This window comes from Chionomys nivalis, chromosome 26 (genome assembly GCF_950005125.1).
Source record: "Chionomys nivalis chromosome 26, mChiNiv1.1, whole genome shotgun sequence".
NCBI classification, from domain to species: Eukaryota; Metazoa; Chordata; class Mammalia; order Rodentia; family Cricetidae; genus Chionomys; species Chionomys nivalis.
Window position 1 is genome coordinate 26,631,244 of NC_080111.1, and position 19,497 is coordinate 26,650,740.

The 19,497-nt window shown below is 39.2% G+C and overlaps 1 protein-coding gene across 1 annotated transcript in view; it reads left to right on the forward strand.

Annotated features, from left to right (window-relative positions):
• The first annotated feature begins 232 nt into the window (after positions 1-232).
• The window catches only part of LOC130866777 (kinetochore protein NDC80 homolog), a 34,582-nt gene continuing 15,317 nt past the window's right edge, over positions 233-19,497 (forward strand). The window contains exons 1-8 of the mRNA XM_057758348.1: positions 233-333; positions 2,443-2,566; positions 2,652-2,824; positions 3,866-3,968; positions 8,351-8,419; positions 12,525-12,618; positions 13,845-13,951; positions 18,230-18,374. Coding sequence (XP_057614331.1) covers positions 233-333; positions 2,443-2,566; positions 2,652-2,824; positions 3,866-3,968; positions 8,351-8,419; positions 12,525-12,618; positions 13,845-13,951; positions 18,230-18,374 — 916 coding nt within the window. The remainder of the gene's footprint in view (positions 334-2,442; positions 2,567-2,651; positions 2,825-3,865; positions 3,969-8,350; positions 8,420-12,524; positions 12,619-13,844; positions 13,952-18,229; positions 18,375-19,497) is intronic.

Sequence of the window (19,497 nt, forward strand, 5' to 3'; positions counted from 1 at the left end):
TTTGCATTGCCTTGTTTGAGTGTATTGAATACTTGAAGTTGTGTAGGTGTTATCTGTAGAGAGGACTTAAGTATACATGAAAAACAAATACAGCACACAGGGAAAATGCTATCGTAAAGGAACAGACTTAGTTACTCTTCTACTTCAGAATAAAAGTGATAATTGTTGCTTAATGAACCACTTGCATCTGGAACATTTTTCTGATATTGAAATCATGAATTAGGTTCTAAGCATGAAGCGCAGTTCCGTTTCGACCAGTGGTGCTGGCTGCCTCTCCACACAGGAATTGAGATCCCAGGACCTCGATAAACGAGAACTTTATACTCCTCAAACGTAAGTGCCTCCAACTATGGGCCTCAACTGCGTACTGTCATGTTCTGTACCTAGTTCTCAGAGACTGTAGAATCAGATGGGGAAAGTGGAACCATCTCTAGTTCAACATTGGAGTCTTTTACTCTCTGAAGGTTAAGAATGACTTCAAAGAGCTTGGTTTTACTGTCTAAGTCTGTCAGTATTAATTATATTAGAAATTAAACTAAGAAAATGTCAATATAATCTCAATTTAAAATAACAATCTCATTATAGGGTTTCAAAAATAAAATGGTTTTATTTGTTTATTTGCTTCTTTGTTTGTTTTGGTTTGGTTTTTGGAGACAGGATTTCTCTACATAGCCCTAGCTTTCCTGGAACTCACTCTGTAGACCAGGCTAGCATCGAACATTGAGATCTACCTGTCTGTGCCCCCCAAGTGCTCGGATTAAAGGTGTGTGCCACCACTGCCTACAATGCTTTTAATTAAAAAAAAAATTGGGTGAGCAAGATGTCTTAGCAGGTAAAGGTAAAGGCACTTATCACCAAGCCCAAACACCTGCTTTCGATCCCCAGACCCACGTGGTAGAACCAGCTGCGCGCTCTCTCTCTCTCTCTCTCTGACACATACACACAAATAAATAAATGTAAGAAAATTAAAACATTTCCAATGCAAAACAATTTCACTGGGCAACAAAACATGGTCTCCCACTTTTAAAGTCAGATCCCTTTAGCAGCTGACTAATGAAAGATGGTTAGAATCTATGTCTGCTACTGCATTCAGACTGTCATAGCAACCAGTCTCTAGGAAGCAAGGTATGCATGACAGGATGAGCGTGAGAACAAACAGCACCTTAGGTTTTTTTGTAGTGATACCTAGATACACTTTGGAGAACTTTTTCTAAACTAGAACAGCACTTGTCTGGATTGGAGGTGGGGAAGTTTGATACAGATTGACAGGAAGCAGTCTGTTATGTGTATGACCTGGGGTATGACCTCACCTTTTTGTACTTTGAATCCCTTGTGTATAAGAATGGAGATAGGTTGAGTGGTGGTGCACGCCTTTAATTAGGCAGAGGCGGTCTAATCTGTGGGTTTGAGATCAGCCTGGTCTACAGACAAATTCCAAGACAACCAGAGCTACACAGAAAAACCTGTCTTCCAAAAAAGAAAAAAAGAAAGAAAGAAAGAAAGAAAGAAAGGAAAGAAAGAAAGAAAGAAAGAAAGAAAGAAAGAAAGAAAGAAAGAAAGAAAGAAAGAAAGAAAGAAAGAAAAAGAGTGGAGATACTGGGAGATGGCTCACTGGTTTAGAGTCGTTCCATTTCTACCAGAGGACCCAAATTCAGTTCCCAGTAACCACACTGGGCAGTTCACAACCCCCTGTAACTCTAGCTCCAGGAGATCCGATGCCCCTCTTGTGACCTCCATAGGCACTCACGTGCATGTGTGGATATGCATATACAAACACAATATACATAAATAAAAATAGATCTTTTCAATTTTTTAATGGAGATAAGGGCAGACTCTCCTTTACAAGTAGTTCTGAATATTGAGTGTTCATATGGGTCAACTGTTCTTACGTTCTTCATGCATATTAACTCTTGATACACAGAGACAATTTTCCCTTAAGGCATAATGGCAAAGAAGTGAGTACAAGCAAGGGAGCCCTTATAGGGGCATAAATAGAGATGAAAGTGTTTAGGTTATTGAACAGGTTTGTAGACTACTTGGTACAGAAGATCTATGGGCCTGCAACACACTTTTAAGGATAATGTGTGTGTTGATAACGTCATGCGCAAGGAAATTTGGTTTCTTATTTGTGGTGCTGAGGATTGAGCAGATAGCACTTCACAAGCTGAACAAAACACTGAGATGTATCCCTGTTCCAGGAGTACATTTTATTCCCCCACATTTTATGCCTAAAACTGTTGTAACCTCATGGTATGCTCTCCTGCTTTAAGGAATACATCGTGTTTAGTTATTTAAAACTTGAAGGTAATGTTTGATGCTGCTGTTACTATTTGTGTGTGTGTGTATTTGTGTGTGTGTGTGTGTGACGGATAGCCTTGAAATAATGCAGACTTGAACGCAGAAGGAAATGTTTTTGATTGCCTTCTTAAAATATTTTTCTAGGACTAGTGGCCATTCATCCAGAAATAGACAATTTGGAAAATGTTCACATTCTGAAAAAATGAAAGATCCAAGACCCCTTAATGATAAAGCATTCATTAACGAATGTATTAAACAGCTCTATAAGGTATTAAATTGTCTGATTTGTGTGGTTTTGCTCCAAACATTTTTTCTAATCCAAAACTTTCAATGCCTCATAAAAATGATTGCAGTTTCTTACAGAAAATGGTTATAAACATCGTGTATCAATAAAGTCTCTACAAGCCCCATCAACAAAAGATTTCCTTAGGATCTTTGCATTTCTTTATGCTTTCCTCTGCCCATCATATAAAATTCCTGACAGGAAATTTGAAGAAGAGATTCCAAGAATTTTTAAAGACCTTGGGTATGTAATATTTTTATTAGTCTAATATCTTATCAGAACACAGAAGAAACACATGTTATAAGTTGGTGAATACTTTGAATTAGTAGGTTCAGTTTTAGGATGAGCACTGTGAACAGTATATGTAGGATGAACTGAAAGGAAAATCGATAGATTGTAGCAGAGTCAACGTTTTTGTTCCTGTAACAAAACACCAGTGCTTGGTAACTGGTAAATACAGGAGTTATTGAGCTAAAGAGATGGCTCAGTGGTTAAGAGAACTGGCTGCTCTTCCAGAGGACTCAGGTTAGGTTCTCAGCACCCACATGGTGCCTCACAGCCATATACAATAATTCCTCTTTTGACCTCCACAGCCACCCAGGCACACACATGTTCTGCATATTTGGGGGAACTATGAAGCTAAGCTCTTTACTAATTCTCCATAGCTTGCTCAGCTTGCTTTCTCCTACAGTCAGTACTACCTACTTGGCTGGCACTGCCCACAATAGACTAGCCCTCTCCCATCAGTCATGAGTTAAGGAAGTGCTCCATAGATATGCCCACAGGCCAGCCTAATGGAGACATTCCCTTTATTGAGGTTCTGTCTTTCCAGATGACTCTAGTGTGTGTCTGGTTGACAGAGCTAACCAGCAGAGAGATGAAGTTTAAAGGCATTATAAATAAAGACAAGCACAGATCAGATGTGGTGCTACACACCTGTGATTCCAACACTTGGGGAAACTGAGAATGGGAAGCTGTTTGTTTGGAGACACAGGGACGGAGGAGATTTAGTGACAGATAATCACTGATGTGGAATAGAAGTACATTGAATGTAGGAAAATGAAAAGGTTTTTTTTAGGAGAATCCTTCTATACTCAGCTGTTAAACATCATGCAAAGTAATCTGTGGGATGTGAATAAATACACAAAAATCATTGATGAAGAAGATCTTCAGAGTAGACTCAAATATCTTCACAGCAGGTGTATGTGCAGCTTTAAAATACACCTTTACTGTAGCCTTTATGCTTGCTAACACGGTTGCTCCTTATCTTCCTGTTTCTCACAGGTATCCCTTTGCACTGTCCAAGAGCTCCCTGTATGCAGTGGGAGCCCCTCATACCTGGCCTCACATCGTGGCAGCCTTGGTATGGCTGATAGACTGCATCAAGGTATTTGGTTGATAGTTTAAATCTTACCTTTAAATGTTTAGTTTTTGGTTTGTTTTTCCTCACAACCATTTTCTATTCTCTCCCAGTCTGACTTTTGCAACTTATCTCAAACCCTGCTTCTGTTTGATTTGAAGTTCTTCAAACTGCTAGTGTAAGAACGGTGAGCAAGGAGAAGCTCTGCTTGACAGATTGTTTTCTTGGGGTGTTACAGTTTAGAAAAAAAATGAACCCATCATTTTTATTTGCGAAATTCATTTTCTCCTTTTTAAAAAATGAAATCAGTATTAATCACAAAAAAATAGGAAAATAAAGAATGACTATTCTCCCAACTTACAGATAACTTTTAAGTCATTTTCTTTGGATATAGTTTTATTTGGTTTTGTGGTATTAGATGTTGAACCGTGGGTGGCTCTACCATTGAGGTGCACTTCAGCCCTGGATATTGGTTTCAAAGTCCTGTTTACTCTAAAAATGTGTACAGTCATGTTTCGCATACTGATGTTCAGTCATTGATGGATGGCATGGTGGTCCCATAAGATTATCACGGATATGAACGAATTTCTGTCACTTAGTGATGGAGCCATTGCAAAATTGCTCATCTCTGGTGATGCTGATATAAACCTGTGCTGCAGCCATATAAAAGTATAGCACATGAGTTAATATTGCCTAACATGTTTAACCTACTTATTTTAGAGTTACTAAATTTTTTAAACAAATAATTTTTACTGTAAAACAGTGCCATGTTAATCTGTAGCAGCCTCTTTTTTCTACATATTAACAAGTTTTCCTCCAAGGAAACTTATAGCAATTAAAAATACTCAGCCTCCTGATGTGATAGCACAGCCCTTTTAGTCCTAGCTCTTGGGACAGGGGCAGGCAGATCTCTGAGTTCAGGTACAGCCTGGTCTACGCAGAGAAAGCCTGTCTCTACACAGCCATGTGTGAGCATTGCGTGCCTATGGAGAGGCATTACTGTTTCAAACTCTACCTATGTGGAACCTTTAAAGCTGTTTGTTTTCTCAGTTTTATATCTCGCTATGTGCTTTTGCTATTAATTTGAAACTTTCTTTCTTTGGTTGGTTGGTTTTTTCTGAGAGTGAATCTCACCATGTTGCCTAGTCTGTACTCTGGGGTCAAATAATCTTCCAGCTGCAACCTGGTAAATAGCCGGAACTACAGGTATGTGCCACTGCATCCAGCTTTAATCCAGCATTTAATTTGAACCTTTTCATATGAAATCCCTGCTGTCTCAAACTGAGCCAATGATTTGGGAAGGGGTATTGTTGGGTTTGGTTTTGCTGTCAGGTTGCTGTGCCTTTGAGAAAGGAATGGCTGGGATATGGTGACTGGTTGTTTTGGTTCACCATTTTGGAACAGAAACTGTATTTCACTGGTAGTCTTAAGTGGGACCACCAGTCCTTGGCATTATATCCATGTTTGTTTTTTTGTTGTTGTTTTGTTTTTTTTTCCCTTTGGACTTGACTTCATGTTCCCTAGGTTTATGTTCCCCCATGTTAGTGTTTGAGCCTCTTTTATTCTGTGTATTCTTCAACTGAACTGTACTTCCCTGTCCTGATGATGCCTTTGAAGGCTTTAACTTGTTATTTCTGTGTGTGTGAGCTATGTGTAGACATGCTTATGCTGTGGTACACATATGAAAGACATAGCATAATTTTTTGGAGTTAGTTACTGAGCCAGGTCTGTAGTTCATGGCTTTAATAACTGACAACATGACAAAAAGCATATTGCTAATTTTTTATATTTTTATTTTTGTTTTTAAAGTTGAACTTAAAATTTCACACAAGAGTAATTGCCTGGGCTGGAGTGATGGCACAGAGGTTAAGAGCACTGACTGCTTTTTCAGAGGTCCTGAGTTCAATTCCCAGCAACCCCATGGTGGCTCACAACCATCTATAATTAGATCTGATGACCTCTTCTGACATGCAGACAGAACACTGTATACATAGCAAATAAATCTTTATTGGAAAAAAAAAGAGTAATTGCCTATCATTTCCTTTATTCCTTTTGCATCATTATTACTGTGCATTTGCGTGTGCACGTGCACATGTATGCATGCTACAACATATATGTGGAATCAAGCCCAGGTTGCCAAAACTGTATATCATGCTTTTACCTCCTTCTCGCTAGCCCCCTTTTCCTTTTTTCTTATCAATTTACAAAAACTTGTCTCCACTTCCTAGCACTGGAACTGCAAATGCTCATCTCCACATTCAGCTTTTACATGGTTACCTTAGCAGGAATTCAAATAAAAACCTGGAGTCAGCTATCAGGGTAAGCTGAGCAGTCCGGGAAGCAGAGTGGCCAGGCACTACAGAGACCTTTAACCTCTACCAATGCTTAGACCGAAGGGGCAATCCTCTCCTCGGGCTCCTCTCCTCAGGCTCTCTCCTCAGATGAAGGGACGGTCCTCAGAATGCTCTGAGCTCTTGTCTCCTCCCCTCTTATATTCCTCTCTCCATCCAGCCCTATCCGTCCTGTCTCCACCTCTCTAGTGCTGGGATTAAAGGTGTGGGATCACCTTTGCGGGAGCTCTGTTTCTCTTTTAGACATTCGGTCTCGTGTAACCCAGGGTGGTCTTGAACTAACAGATCCCTGTGTCTCTGTCTCCGGAGTCCTGGGATTAAAGGTGTGTGCCACTACTCCATGCCTTCTAGTGGTTTACTCTGCGCTCTGATCTTAGGGCAAGCTTTCTTTGTTAAGACATAAACAAAATAGCACTGCAGTTATTGGGCCTCCAAACTCAAGTCCTCATGCTTGTATAGTAAGCATTTCATCCACAGAACATTTTCCCAGCCTATCGATATTATTTAAAATTCTGTGTTTTGTTTACCCCTCTGTCTTTGGTTTCAAATTGCATTCATAAACATTAGGGAAAAAATTCCCATCTTGACAATATTTAACATTATCATTTGGGGAAGTATTGATTTTCTTCTTTACTCATCTCTGTTTCTTCAGTAAGATATACCTTTCTTAATATCAAGTACCATATTTTTCAGTTCCATTTGTTTTGATGTTTTCTTAACTATATTTCTAAGTTATTAATGCTGACACTTGTAGTGATATTTCAAGACTTTCTTGTCTCACTACTCTTAATAAACTATCTTACCCCATTCTAAATTATTTTCTATTACTACCACTGTTTACAAAGAAAGGGTTTTTTTGTTAGTCATGATATATTCAGATAAAAAGTAGTGTTTTTCCTACAGAAGTGGATCTGCTATTATATCAAAAAATGGCTTTTGAAGCCAGGCTTAGTGATTCTGGCCTATAATCTCATCTAATTAAGAAGCTAAGACAGAAGAATCACAGGTGTCTGTCCTTACAAGTTCTTCTACAAAGAGAGGTTTAGGCCAGCCTGTGCAACTTAGATCCTGTCACAAGATAAAAAGGGAAAGAGAATTTGAGAATAGCTCAGTGATAGGTTGCCGGTCTAGCCGCTGCCTCCCCCTCCCATGAAGTTACTGCTGGCTGGTGATGGAACAGAGTGATAGGGAGCTTGTCTAAGCAAGTACAGATCCTGACATAATGGTTGTAGAAACAGTTGAAAATATTCCTTAAAATATTATTTTTACTTATCTATTTATGTGAATCTCTGTGTGAGGCCAGAAGAGAGCATTGGGTCCACTAGAAACAATGTCACAGGCATTTGTGAGCTATGCAACATGGGTGCTGGAAACAAACTTGAGTCCTCAAGAAAAGCACCAAGGACTCTTAACAATTTTAGCCCTCTTTCCAATTCTGAAAATATAATTCTTTTCTTCACCTCCATATATAATATATTGATTGATGGCCTCTGTCCATTATTTGTTATTTTTTCTGATCCCAAATTGCTTCATAATATTTTACAAGTGGCTTGATACTTTCTCTTATTCTTCACTGTGCCTCTTTGCTCACTTGGCACACAGTCTGTCTGAATAGCAGCAATTTGATCATGGCCCCATCTCTTTTAGAGACCAAATAACAAGGTTGCGTGAGCTCCAAAATAAATTTTGGTTAGGGCGTGGCTTGAATCTCCTGTGCCCTGAACAATGCTCAGAAATAGTAGTTTGTTAGAGAATACCACCTTTATCTGGTGGGAGTCCATTCTATAGCTTTAGATGAAGACCCTGTCTCTATACAATATCAGCAAAGGGCTTGAGAGATGACTTGGTTAAGAGAACTTCCTACCCTTCCAGAGAACCAGAGAACCCAGCACCCACACCAGGTAGCTCTTAATTGCCTATAACTCCAGCTACAGGGAGGCCAGTGCCCTCTTTTGACCTTGCAGAATACTGTATATATAATAAACAAATCTTGAAAAAAGAATGAATTTTACAAACTATCAAACCACTAATCTAATGTGTTGTTTGTTTACTAATTAGATTCATCATGCCATGAAAGAAAGCACACCTTGTGGAGAAGAAACAGAAGATGGAATTAAACATAATAAGGTACTATATATTACTATAAACAATATATAAAGAGGATGCTTTTATATTCTTCATGAAAAAGTGACCTTTTATAGAACTTGTCTTTTGCTTTCTAGAAAATTTCTGAGATTGATTTTTTTAAAAAAATCAGATTTAATTCATTAATTTTTCCTGTGTAAAATCCCTCATGTGGTGGCCACAGCTAGAGCCTATGTCCTCTGAGCAGAGACACTGTTGCGAGTTTTCACAGATGGCCAATGAATTCCCGATAAGGACACGTGGTGAATATAGTCTTTTTCTGGAGGTTACGGGTCAGGTAACTGTAAGTCATGGAGATGGCCTCAAAGGTGGCCTTGGCAAGGTTGCCCAAATTCTTACTACATATTCTTGACTGTCCTAGAACTTTCTATCCAGACCAGGCTGCTCCTGACTCAAAGAGATGTCCCTGCTTGGCTTCCAAATGCTGGGACTGACAACATTGAAAGCCATTCCCAAGCAAAATGCATATAAAATAGATTAATCTAAAAGAAAATATTTTTAGTAAAATAAGATTGTTCTGGGGCTGGAGAGATGGCTCAGAGGTCAAGAGCATTGACTGCTCTTCCAAAGGTCCTGAGTTCAATTCCCAGCAACTACATGGTGGCTCACAACTGTCTGTAATGAGATCTTGTGCGCTCTTCTGGCATGGAGGTGTACAGGCAGAAAGAACATTGTATTCCTAATAAGTAAATAAATCTTTTTAAAAATTGATCTTTAAAAAAATAGTGTGCCTACTAGTGAAATGACATTATAACTTCCTAAAATTACTAAGCACAAAACTTGAAAATGTTAACTGAAAAATGCAAATTTAACCATGTTCACCCATTTAATCCCAGCACTCAGGAGGCAGAAGCAGACAGACCTCTGAGTTCATGGCCAGGCTCATCTCTATAGTAAATCCCAGACTAGCCAGGGCTACATAGTGAGACCTGTCTCAAAAAGATCTGAAAGGAAGAAAGAAAGATAGGAAGGAAGGAAGGAAGGAAGGAAGGAAGGAAGGAAGGAAGGAAGGAAGGAAGGAAGGAAGGAAGGAAGGAATTGGAACTAATATATGTGTTATAGATAAGTTTCCTCTTCCTCCTGTTTCTTACTTTAATGTAATTATTTGTCAATACAAAACATAACTATGTGGTGAGGAGAGGGGTTAGGGAATTGCTGGGGCTTGAATCCAAGGCATCTTGCATGCCAAAACGTCCTCTTAAATTATTCAGATTGGCCTTAAACTACTCTGTACTCAAGGAAAGCCTTGAACTCACAAACCTTCTGCTTTGGCTTCACAAGTAGCTGAGACTGCAGGATTGGCACATATTGACCCTTAAAATACTGCGTGTAGGTTGTTCTGGTTTATTTTGTTTGGGCTGCTGTAGGTAGGCATATTGTTACTTAGCTCAGTTACCACTTCCAAAATTAGTTGTGCTAAATGTAATAAACAGTTGGGTATGGTGGTATACTCCCAAAACCTCAGCACACAGAAGGCTAAAAAATGGGAGGTCATAAATGCCAAAGAGAAAAGTAATTATTTGTTGATGAGATTTCTGTCTTGCCCGGTTCCCACAAACATTAAGTCCCAAAGAAATCACACAGAGGTCTACATTAGTTATAAACTGATTGGCCCATTAGCTCAGTCTTCTGATTAACTCTTATATTAGTCCATTATTATCTGTGTTGGCCACATGGCTCAGTACCTTTTTCAGCAGCATTGCCACATCTTGCTTCTGTGTCTGGACAGGAGTGCAGAGGGAGCTTCCCTCTTCCCAGAATTCTCCTGTTCTCATTGACCTGCCTCTACTTCCTGTCTGGTTGTCCTGCCTATACTTCCTGCCTGGCTACTGGCCAATCAGTGTTATTTAAAACATAATTGACAGAATATAGACAATTGTCCCACACCAATTATTTAAAAAAAAATAAGTATAAGTTGGTTCCATATGCTTTATTAGAACATAAAATGCACGGCAAACACCACTTTATTCTAAAATACATTAGCTCGAGAATAAACTTGACATTATTCATATTGCCTGATACATATTAAGGACCATAGGTATCTCAGAATAAAAATTGCTTTGTGCACTAGTTTTAACTGTGTCTTGTTAAAGCCTGTCTCAAAAAACAAAAGTGGTAATCATTCTAGTCTTATTTTTTATCAATGCCTGAGAAATAGTTTAAAGTTACATTAACTGACTAGCGTAGTATCAATGACCTGTTTTGCTCAGAGTGTATATGTGTACATTCATGTGTGTCATGTGCACATGTGAGATCAGAGGACAACTTTCAGGGGTTGACTCCTTCTCCCACTATAGACCCTGAGTCTCAAACTCTAGTGGGAAGACTTGCAGAGGAAGTATTTTTACCCACTCAGTTGTCCAACCAACCCACCTGTTTGTTTTAAACAGAATGAACCTGCCATATTAAGCAGTGATCCAAGCTGCAGAGGCTGCTGGAGAACCTTTTACCTTTTCCTCTTGAGAATCCTCAGGCTGGAGACAGAGCTCTTTCAGAGCGCTTGCCTGAAGCATCCAGAGCCCTGGGCTCTGTCAGCCCCTCAGCAGTAACAGCAAAGCTCCTAGGGAAGAGCCCACCATGGCAGGGCAGGTACAGCGGATTACACTTCTAGCACAGTTTATCACAGGATAACTCAGCTTCTGGTCATCAGCTTTGTGGGACTACAAACCACTTAGGATTCAAACTTACCACACCTAAGGAAAGTGATTACAAGAGAGCAGACTAAAGTGGCATGAAGGTATAGTCATTTGCCACCAGTGGGCTCCCTTTCTGGTGACAGGAATGTTCACTGCCTATCAGGCTATCTCTTCCATATCAACAGGGTAATGAGAGGGTTTGTTAGTAAGCACAGTATTGGTGAAAAGGTATGTGTTTGTCTTGGGAAATATGTACTTTATCTAGGCTGTGGAACACTCTGATTAGCTGTTCTCAGAGTCATGTGTTGTGAGACAATATGATTCCAACATTCAGGGATGTTAGGAAGGAGAATCACCAGTCAAAGGCCACACTGGGCTACATAGTGAGTTCCAAGGCAGGCTGAACTACACTGGTCACAATGCTTCATGTTTGAAAACAGAACATTCTCTAGGGTCACAGGTCTAATAGTCTCCTCTTAGGGCTCCACCTTCCATAGTATTATTCACCTGAAGTTTCTGACTTTCATAATTAGTCCCTGTCTGTCTAATTGGAATTAGACAATCCTAATATATTTCAATTTTTCATAAGGTGAAAACCCTTCTTTTTTTTCTTCCAGTCTTATAGATGCATAGTAGTGACTCAGAACTTTTGTTTTGGCTTGTTTGTTTGAGTCTTTGTTTAAAAATATACTATTATTTTATGTGTGTGGATGATTTGCCTGCGTGTAAGTCTGTGTAACATATGTGTGCAGTGCCCATGGAGGCCAAAAGAGAGTGTCAGATCCTCTGGACTAGCATTACAAAGAGTTGTGAGCCACCATGTGAGTACAGAGAACCAAAACCAGTTCCTCTACATTAGCAACAATTACTCTCAACCACTGAGCTATCTCTGTACCCTCAGCTTCATCATCATCATCATCGTCATAAACATCATCATTATTATTATGTTTGTTTGCGTTTTTATGTTTGGACATATTTTGCCTGCATATATGTGTGAACCACATATGTGCCTACTGCCCCAGGAAGTCAGAGAGGGCAACAGCTCCTCTGGGACTGGTGCTGTGAATAGTTGTATGGCGACGTGTTGGTGATGGGAACAAACCAGGTCCTGTACAGGAGGACCACTGAGCCTCGCCAGTCCCACCATTCTCCTTAAAGAAGACTAAGTTTGTGCATTTTATGTCAAATTATACTTTTTAGTAAGCTTCCTGGGTTGACTTCAAAATATCTACCCAAATTGTGTATTTTCATCCCTATTCATGTTTAGAAGTAATAGATTGTGTACATCTTTATAACACAGTTAATGGCAGGCTTTCAATCTCTTATTCTAAGGAATTTATATAACTGCCTACTCCATTTTATTCAAATTTAAATTTCCAATTTGAAAAAAAATGAAACAAACTAAATAGAGAATGATGTTTTTGTTTTTAAAATCTACTCATCACAATCAGTTGTTTCTGGACTACACCATCAAATGCTATGAGAGTTTCTTGAGTGGTGCTGACACCTTTGAAGAGGAGAATGCAGAGCTGCAGTCGAAGCTGAGTAAGTGCCCTCCCTCCTGTGCTGCCACTTAACTCTGGGTGCTTGCTTGTTTTGTCGTGCCTGATTTTTTCATTAGCTACTTTATGAGGTGGGTATCTATGAATTGTTCTTTGATGGTTCTTTAATGGAGACAAGTAATAGTTAAGCAAAAAATAGTCAGCCCTGAGTCATACCCCTTTCTGGCTATGTGAATTCAAGACATGTTTGACATCTTTGAAACTTAATGAACTAGAAAGCAATGGAATAAAATATCAAATGAGCCAGGCGATGGTGGTGCACTCCTTTAATCCCAGCACTTGGGAGGCAGAGTTTGAGGCCAGCCTGGTCTACAAAGTAAGTTCCAGGAGAGTCAAGGCTTCACAGAGAAACCCTGTTTCAGGAAAAGAGAGAGAGAGAGAGAGAGAGAGAGAGAGAGAGAGAGAGAGAAGTTAACAAGTCATTATATTTCCATATAAATTATTTTTCCCTCAGTATTATACAGTGATGGGAGAATATCACTTTGACACCTATGGCACAAAAGATCAGAGGGGAAAACCAACATTCCTCAGGATGCACTAGGGATGCAAGAGTAGAGGACAGTCCAGCTGTTGTAACTATCCTCCATCTGTCCAGGGAGCACATAGACATGAAAATGTCAAGTGTAGCAGGTGGAAAGGTAGAGACTTGAGATGCCTAGAGTTTGTCAGCCAGCCAAACTGACCAAACCAGGGAGAGATCTTATCTAGGACATTAGATGAAAACAACTGAGTAAGGGTCACAATGTAGCCCTTGATTCTGTATGCACACATGCATACTCATGACCACATAAACACGCATAACTCACACAAGGGAAAATTCATTGGGATCAAATATGGAAAACATTTGGTGAGTTATTTAATGTTTTTATATTCAATTAAACATATAAGTTAATCTACTCAAATATATTTTTACATACCTACTGTGTGCCAGGCACCAAAAATGCAGTAATGAAGAACAGAAAATCTTGACTTTATTCTCTTAGAAAGTAATGATAATTAAATGAGGAACCATTAGGCAAATAACAACAGATGCTATGAAAGAAAGCTGAAACAGGTTGAGGGTAATAGGCTATTCTATGAAGTAAAAAATAACACTTGCTATTTTAGAAGGTAGTATCTACTGCATTGGGGGAAGGGAGGGGATAAGGTACTGAAAACATGAAGGATGCTGTAGGTTGATTCTGATGAAGGGTTTGGGCTTTTTTCCAGAGGATTTATATAAGGTAGATGCATCCAAGCTGGAGTCATTAGAGGAAGAAAACAGAGCACTAAATGAGCAAATTGCAAGATTGGAGGAAGAAAGAGAAAAAGAACCGGTTAGTAACCGTGTTTTTGAACTCACTTGACAGCTCTTTAGACTCTTGAGCCTGTTTGAAAAGACCCTCTTATGGAAGGTGTTTTTAAATGGGTTAACAAATAAGCTTCTTATATGTAAGATAGTACAGACTTTTAGTGAAGCCATGGGTGGTATCTGCGGTACTTTGTTTTCCCTTGTGGTCTATCAGTCGTGGACTAATGGTGCTCGGAATATGATGAAAGACTCCTGCCTGTTTACATAAGGCCCAAACTACCCTTTGGACAGGGTCCCTGGGGTATTTACTTGCAAGGAGCATTGTTCTCAAGAGGCCCTGAGTTTAGGTAGTGAAAACACAGTAGTATACTGTATACATATAGAGTATATTGTAACATGCATGATTTTATAAAAGCAAGATGATATGTGGGTGTTTATTTGAATATGTAAGGGTATTTTGCCTACATGCATATCTGTGTACCACATGCTCACAGTGCCTGTAGAGAACAGAAGATGTCAAATCTGAACTCAAGATACAGAGAGTTGTTAAATTGAATCCAGGTCCAGCGAAAGCAGGCAGCGCTCGTAACCCTGATAGCAGAATCTTAACTTTATCTTGGTTTTATTAGTGGAGCACCTAGATTGTTCTGAAAAGTAATCAGATATTAAGTATTTGTGTTTCTACATTATCCTTGGTTTTTCCCTATGTGAAACTGAAGTCTTTCATTAAATTATAACGTTACAGTAGTAATACCATAGTTCTTTTTTTTTTTAGCTCTTTTGACTTCTTCTAAGATAAGTGTAAATAATATTGCTTTCTTTATTTTTTTTATCATAGCATTATTTATTTGACTTAAATGTTTCTTTTTTTCTATTTTTTTAACTTTTTTTTTCTTTTTTTTCTTTTTATTTATTTTTTACTCTTTTTTAATTAAAATTTCCACCTACTCCCCGTTTCCCATTTCCCTCCCCTCCTCCCAAATATTGCCCCCTCCCCCCACTCCCCTCCCCCTATCCCCACTCCTCTTCTCCTCCCCCCACACCATTCCCCCTCCCTCTCGATACTGAAGAGCAGTCCAAATTCTCTGCCCTGCGGGAAGACGAAGGTCTTCTATCTACGTCCAGGAAGGTGAGCGTCTAAACAGGCTAAGCTCCCACAAAGCCAGTTCATGTATTAGGATCGAAACCTAGTGCCATTGTCCTTGGCTTCTCATCAGCCTTCATTGTCCGCCATGCTCAGAGAGTCCAGAATCAACCCATGCTTATTCAGTCCCAGACCAGCTGGCCTTGGTGGGCTCCCAATAAATCAGTTCCACTGTCACAGTGGGTGGGTGCATCCCTTGTGCTCCTGATTTCCTTGCTCATGTTCTCCCTCCTTCTGCTCCTCATTTGGACCTTAAGAGCTCAGACCGTTGCTCCAAATTGAGACTCTGTCTCTACCTCGATCCATCGCCAGATGAAGGTTCTAAGGTGATATGCAAGATATTCATCAGTCCGCAAGTTCCCAGTTTTTGCCCTGCAATCTTGTCTACTTCCCCTCTCCATGCGGATGACTATATGATTTTCTTTGGGTTCACTTTCTTATTTAACTTCTCTAGGATCACAAATTATATGCTTAATGTCTTTTATTTATGGCTAGAAACCGATTATGAGTGAGTACATCCCATGTTCCTCTTTTTGGGTCTGGGATACCTCACTCAGGATAGTGTTTTCTATTTCCATCCATTTGCACGCAAAATTCGAGAAGTCATTGTTTTTTACTGCTGAGTAGTACTCTAATATGTATATATTCCACATTTTCTTCATCCATTCCTCCATTGAAGGGCATCTAGGTTGTTTCCAGGTTTTGGCTATTACAAACAATGCTGCTATGAACATAGTTGAACAGATACTTTTGTCATTTGATGGGGTATCTCTTGGGTATATTCCCAATAGTGGTATTACTGGATCTTGGGGTAGGTTGATCCCAAATTTCCTGAGAAATCGCCACACTGATTTCCAAAGTGGTTGCACAAGTTTGCATTCCCACCAGCAATGAATGAGTGTGCCTCTTTCTCCACAACCTCGCCAGCAAAGGCTATCATTGGTGTTTTTGATTTTAGCCATTCTGACAGGTGTAAGATGGTATCTCAAAGTTGTTTTAATTTGCATTTCCCTTATCGCTAAGGAGGTTGAGCATGACCTTAAGTGTCTTTTGGCCATTTGAATTTCTTCTGTTGAGAATTCTCTGTTCAGATCAGTGCCCCATTTTTTTATTGGGTTCATTAGCATTTTAAAGTCTAGTTTCTTGAGTTCTTTATATATTTTGGAGATCAGACCTTTGTCTGTTGCAGGGTTGGTGAAGATCTTCTCCCAGTCAGTGGGTTGCCTTTTTGTCTTAGTGACAGTGTCCTTTGCTTTACAGAAGCTACTCAGTTTCAGGAGGTCCCATTTATTCAATGTTGTCCTTAATGTCTGTGCTGCTGGGGATAAACGTAGGAAGTGATCTCCTGTACCCATATGTTGTAGAGTACTTCCCACTTTTTCTTCTATCAGGTTCAGTGTATTCAGACTAATATTGAGGTCTTTAATCCATTTGGACTTGAGTTTTGTGCATGGTGATAGATATGGATCTATTTTCATTCTTCTACACGTTGACAACCAGTTCTGCCAGCACCATTTGTTGAAGATGCTCTCTTTTTTCCATTGAATACTTTTAGCTCATTTATCAAAAATTAGGTGTTCATAAGTTTGTGGGTTAAAATCAGGGTCTTCTACTCGGTTCCATTGATCGACTTCTCTGTTTTTATGCCAATACCAAGCTGTTTTCAATACTGAGGCTCTGTAATAGAGTTTGAGGTCAGGGATGGTAATGCCTCCAGACGATCCTTTATTATATAAGACTGTTTTGGCTATCCTGGGTTTTTTGTTTCTCCATATAAAGTTGATTATTGTCCTCGCAAGATCTGTGAAGAATTTTGATGGGATTTTAATGGGGATTGCATTGAATCTATAAATTGCCCTTGGTAGAATTGCCATTTTTACTATGTTGATCCTCCCAATCCAAGAGCAAGGGAGATCCTTCCATTTTCTGGTATCCTCCTCAATTTCTTTCTTCATTGACTTAAAGTTCTTGTCAAATAGATCCTTTACTTCCTTGGTTAGAGTTACCCCAAGATATTTTATGCTATTTGTGGCTATCGTGAAGGGTGATGCTTCTCTGATTTCCATATCTGCTTCCTTATCCTTTGTGTATAGGAGGGCAACTGATTTTTTGGAATTGATCTTGTATCCTGCAACGCTACTAAAGGTGTTTATCAGCTGAAGGAGTTCTTTGCTGGAGTTTTTGGGGTCGCTTATGTACACTATCATATCGTCTGCAAATAATGAAAGTTTAACTTCTTCCTTTCCAATTTGAATCCCTTTGATCCCCTTATGTTGTCTTATTGCTATTGCTAGAATTTCAAGCACTATATTAAAGAGGTATGGAGAGAGTGGACAACCTTGTCATGTTCCTGATTTTAGTGGAATAGCTTTGAGTTTCTCTCCATTTAATTTGATGTTAGCTGACGGCTTGCTATAAATAGCTTTTATTATATTTAGGAACGACCCTTGTATTCCTAATCTCTCTAAGACCTTTATCATAAAGGGATGTTGAATTTTGTCAAATGATTTTTCCGCATCTAATGAAATGATCATATGGTTTTTTTCTTTCAGATTATTTATATGATGGATTACATTGATAGATTTTCGTATGTTGAACCAGCCCTGCATCTCTGGGAGGAAGCCTACTTGATCATAATGGATAATTTTTCTAATGTGTTCTTGGATTCGGCTTGCCAGTATTTTATTGAGTATTTTTGCGTCGATGTTCATGAGTGAGATTGGCCTGTAGTTCTCTTTCTTGGTTGTGTCTTTGTGTGGTTTTGGTATCAGAGTAACTTCAGCTTCATAAAAGGAATTTGGCAATGACTTCTCTGTTTCAATATTGTGAAATACATTAAGGAGTATAGGTATTAGGTCTTCTTGGAAGTTCTGGTAGAATTCTGCATTAAAGCCATCTGGACCTGGGCTTTTTTTGGTGGGGAGGTTTTTTATAACAACTTCTAATTCTTCGCGACTAACAGGTCTATTTAGATTGTTCACCTGGTCCTGGTTTAACTTTGGTATATGGTACTTATCTAAAAAAGTGTCCATTTCTTTTACATTTTCCAATTTTGTGGCATACAGGTTTTTTTTCTTTTTGATTTGTTGGTTTGCTTTCTTTAAAATACAGAATGCTTCTTGGTAAAAATAACTAATTTAGTATTTTTTTTTCTTCAAGAATCGTCTAGAATCATTGAAAATATTGAAAGCCTCCTTGCAATCAGATGTGGAAAAGTATAAAGCATACCTGAGCAGTCTGGAGTCACATTCGTCCATCCTAGATGAGAAACTGAGTGGCCTGGATGAAGAATTTGGCAGACTAGGTAAGCAGAGCTAAGGGATCACTTAGATTGGCTGTGGGCCTCTGTAAACAGCTATGTGATCTTTTCCTTCTGGTAACTTTCTGTAGTAGTTATCAAGTTTTCAGTATTAGTTCTTTCAACCAGGCATAGTAGCACACACCTTTAATCCTAGCACGTGGGAAGCAGAGGAAGGTGGATCTCTGTGAGTTTGAAGCCAGCCTGGTCTACAAAATGAGTTCCAGGACAGCCAGAGCTGTATCATGAGACCCTGTCTCAAAAAAAAAACAAAAAACAAAAACAAAAAAAAAAAACAAGATAATAATTGTTGTCTGGGTTGTCGTCCTGCCTGGTTTCTGTCTTCCCACCAGGTCCCACAGCCATTTATCCCTAAAGAAATCACACAGAGGTCTATAGTAATGAGAAACTGATTGGCCCATTAGCTCGGGCGTCTTATTAACTCTTATAACTTATATTAACCCATCATTCTTATCTATGTTGGCTACATGGCTTGGTTCAGTGGAGCAATCACATCTTCCTTCTTCTGTGGTTGGGACAGGACTGGGGAGGAAAAACTTCTTCTGTTCTCCTTTACCCACCTCTACTTCCTGCCTGGCTACTGGCCAATCAGTGTTATTTAAAACATAATTGACACAACACAGACAATTGTCCCGCAACAAATAATAATTATTTTTTTCTCTCATAGTTCCAAATGTAATCTAAGAGCCAATAAATATGTGCTTGCCAAAGGACTCCGGAGGAATCCGTTCTTCCAGCTTCTATGGCTGTTAGCATACCTGGCTTTAGGTCCACATCACTCTAATCTCTACCTCCATCTTCTAATTGTCTTTTCTCTGCATCCTCTTTTTTCTTCCTTTTTAAAGACTATATTTGTATCCCATGCTGGTTTTGAATTGAAGATCCTCTGGCCCCAGCCTCCAGGGGCCCGTAATAATACATAGCCCAAACTCACCTGAAACTCAAAATATTGCCTCCAAAAATTAGAATTATAAATTGCCACCACACCCTTCTCCCTTCTGTCCTTTCTCTGTCTTTTCTTTTTTTTTTTCTTTTTGATTTGCTGGTTTGGTTTTTTTTCTTCAGAGATAGGGTTTTCCTGTGTTGTCCTGGCTGTCCTGGAACTCTC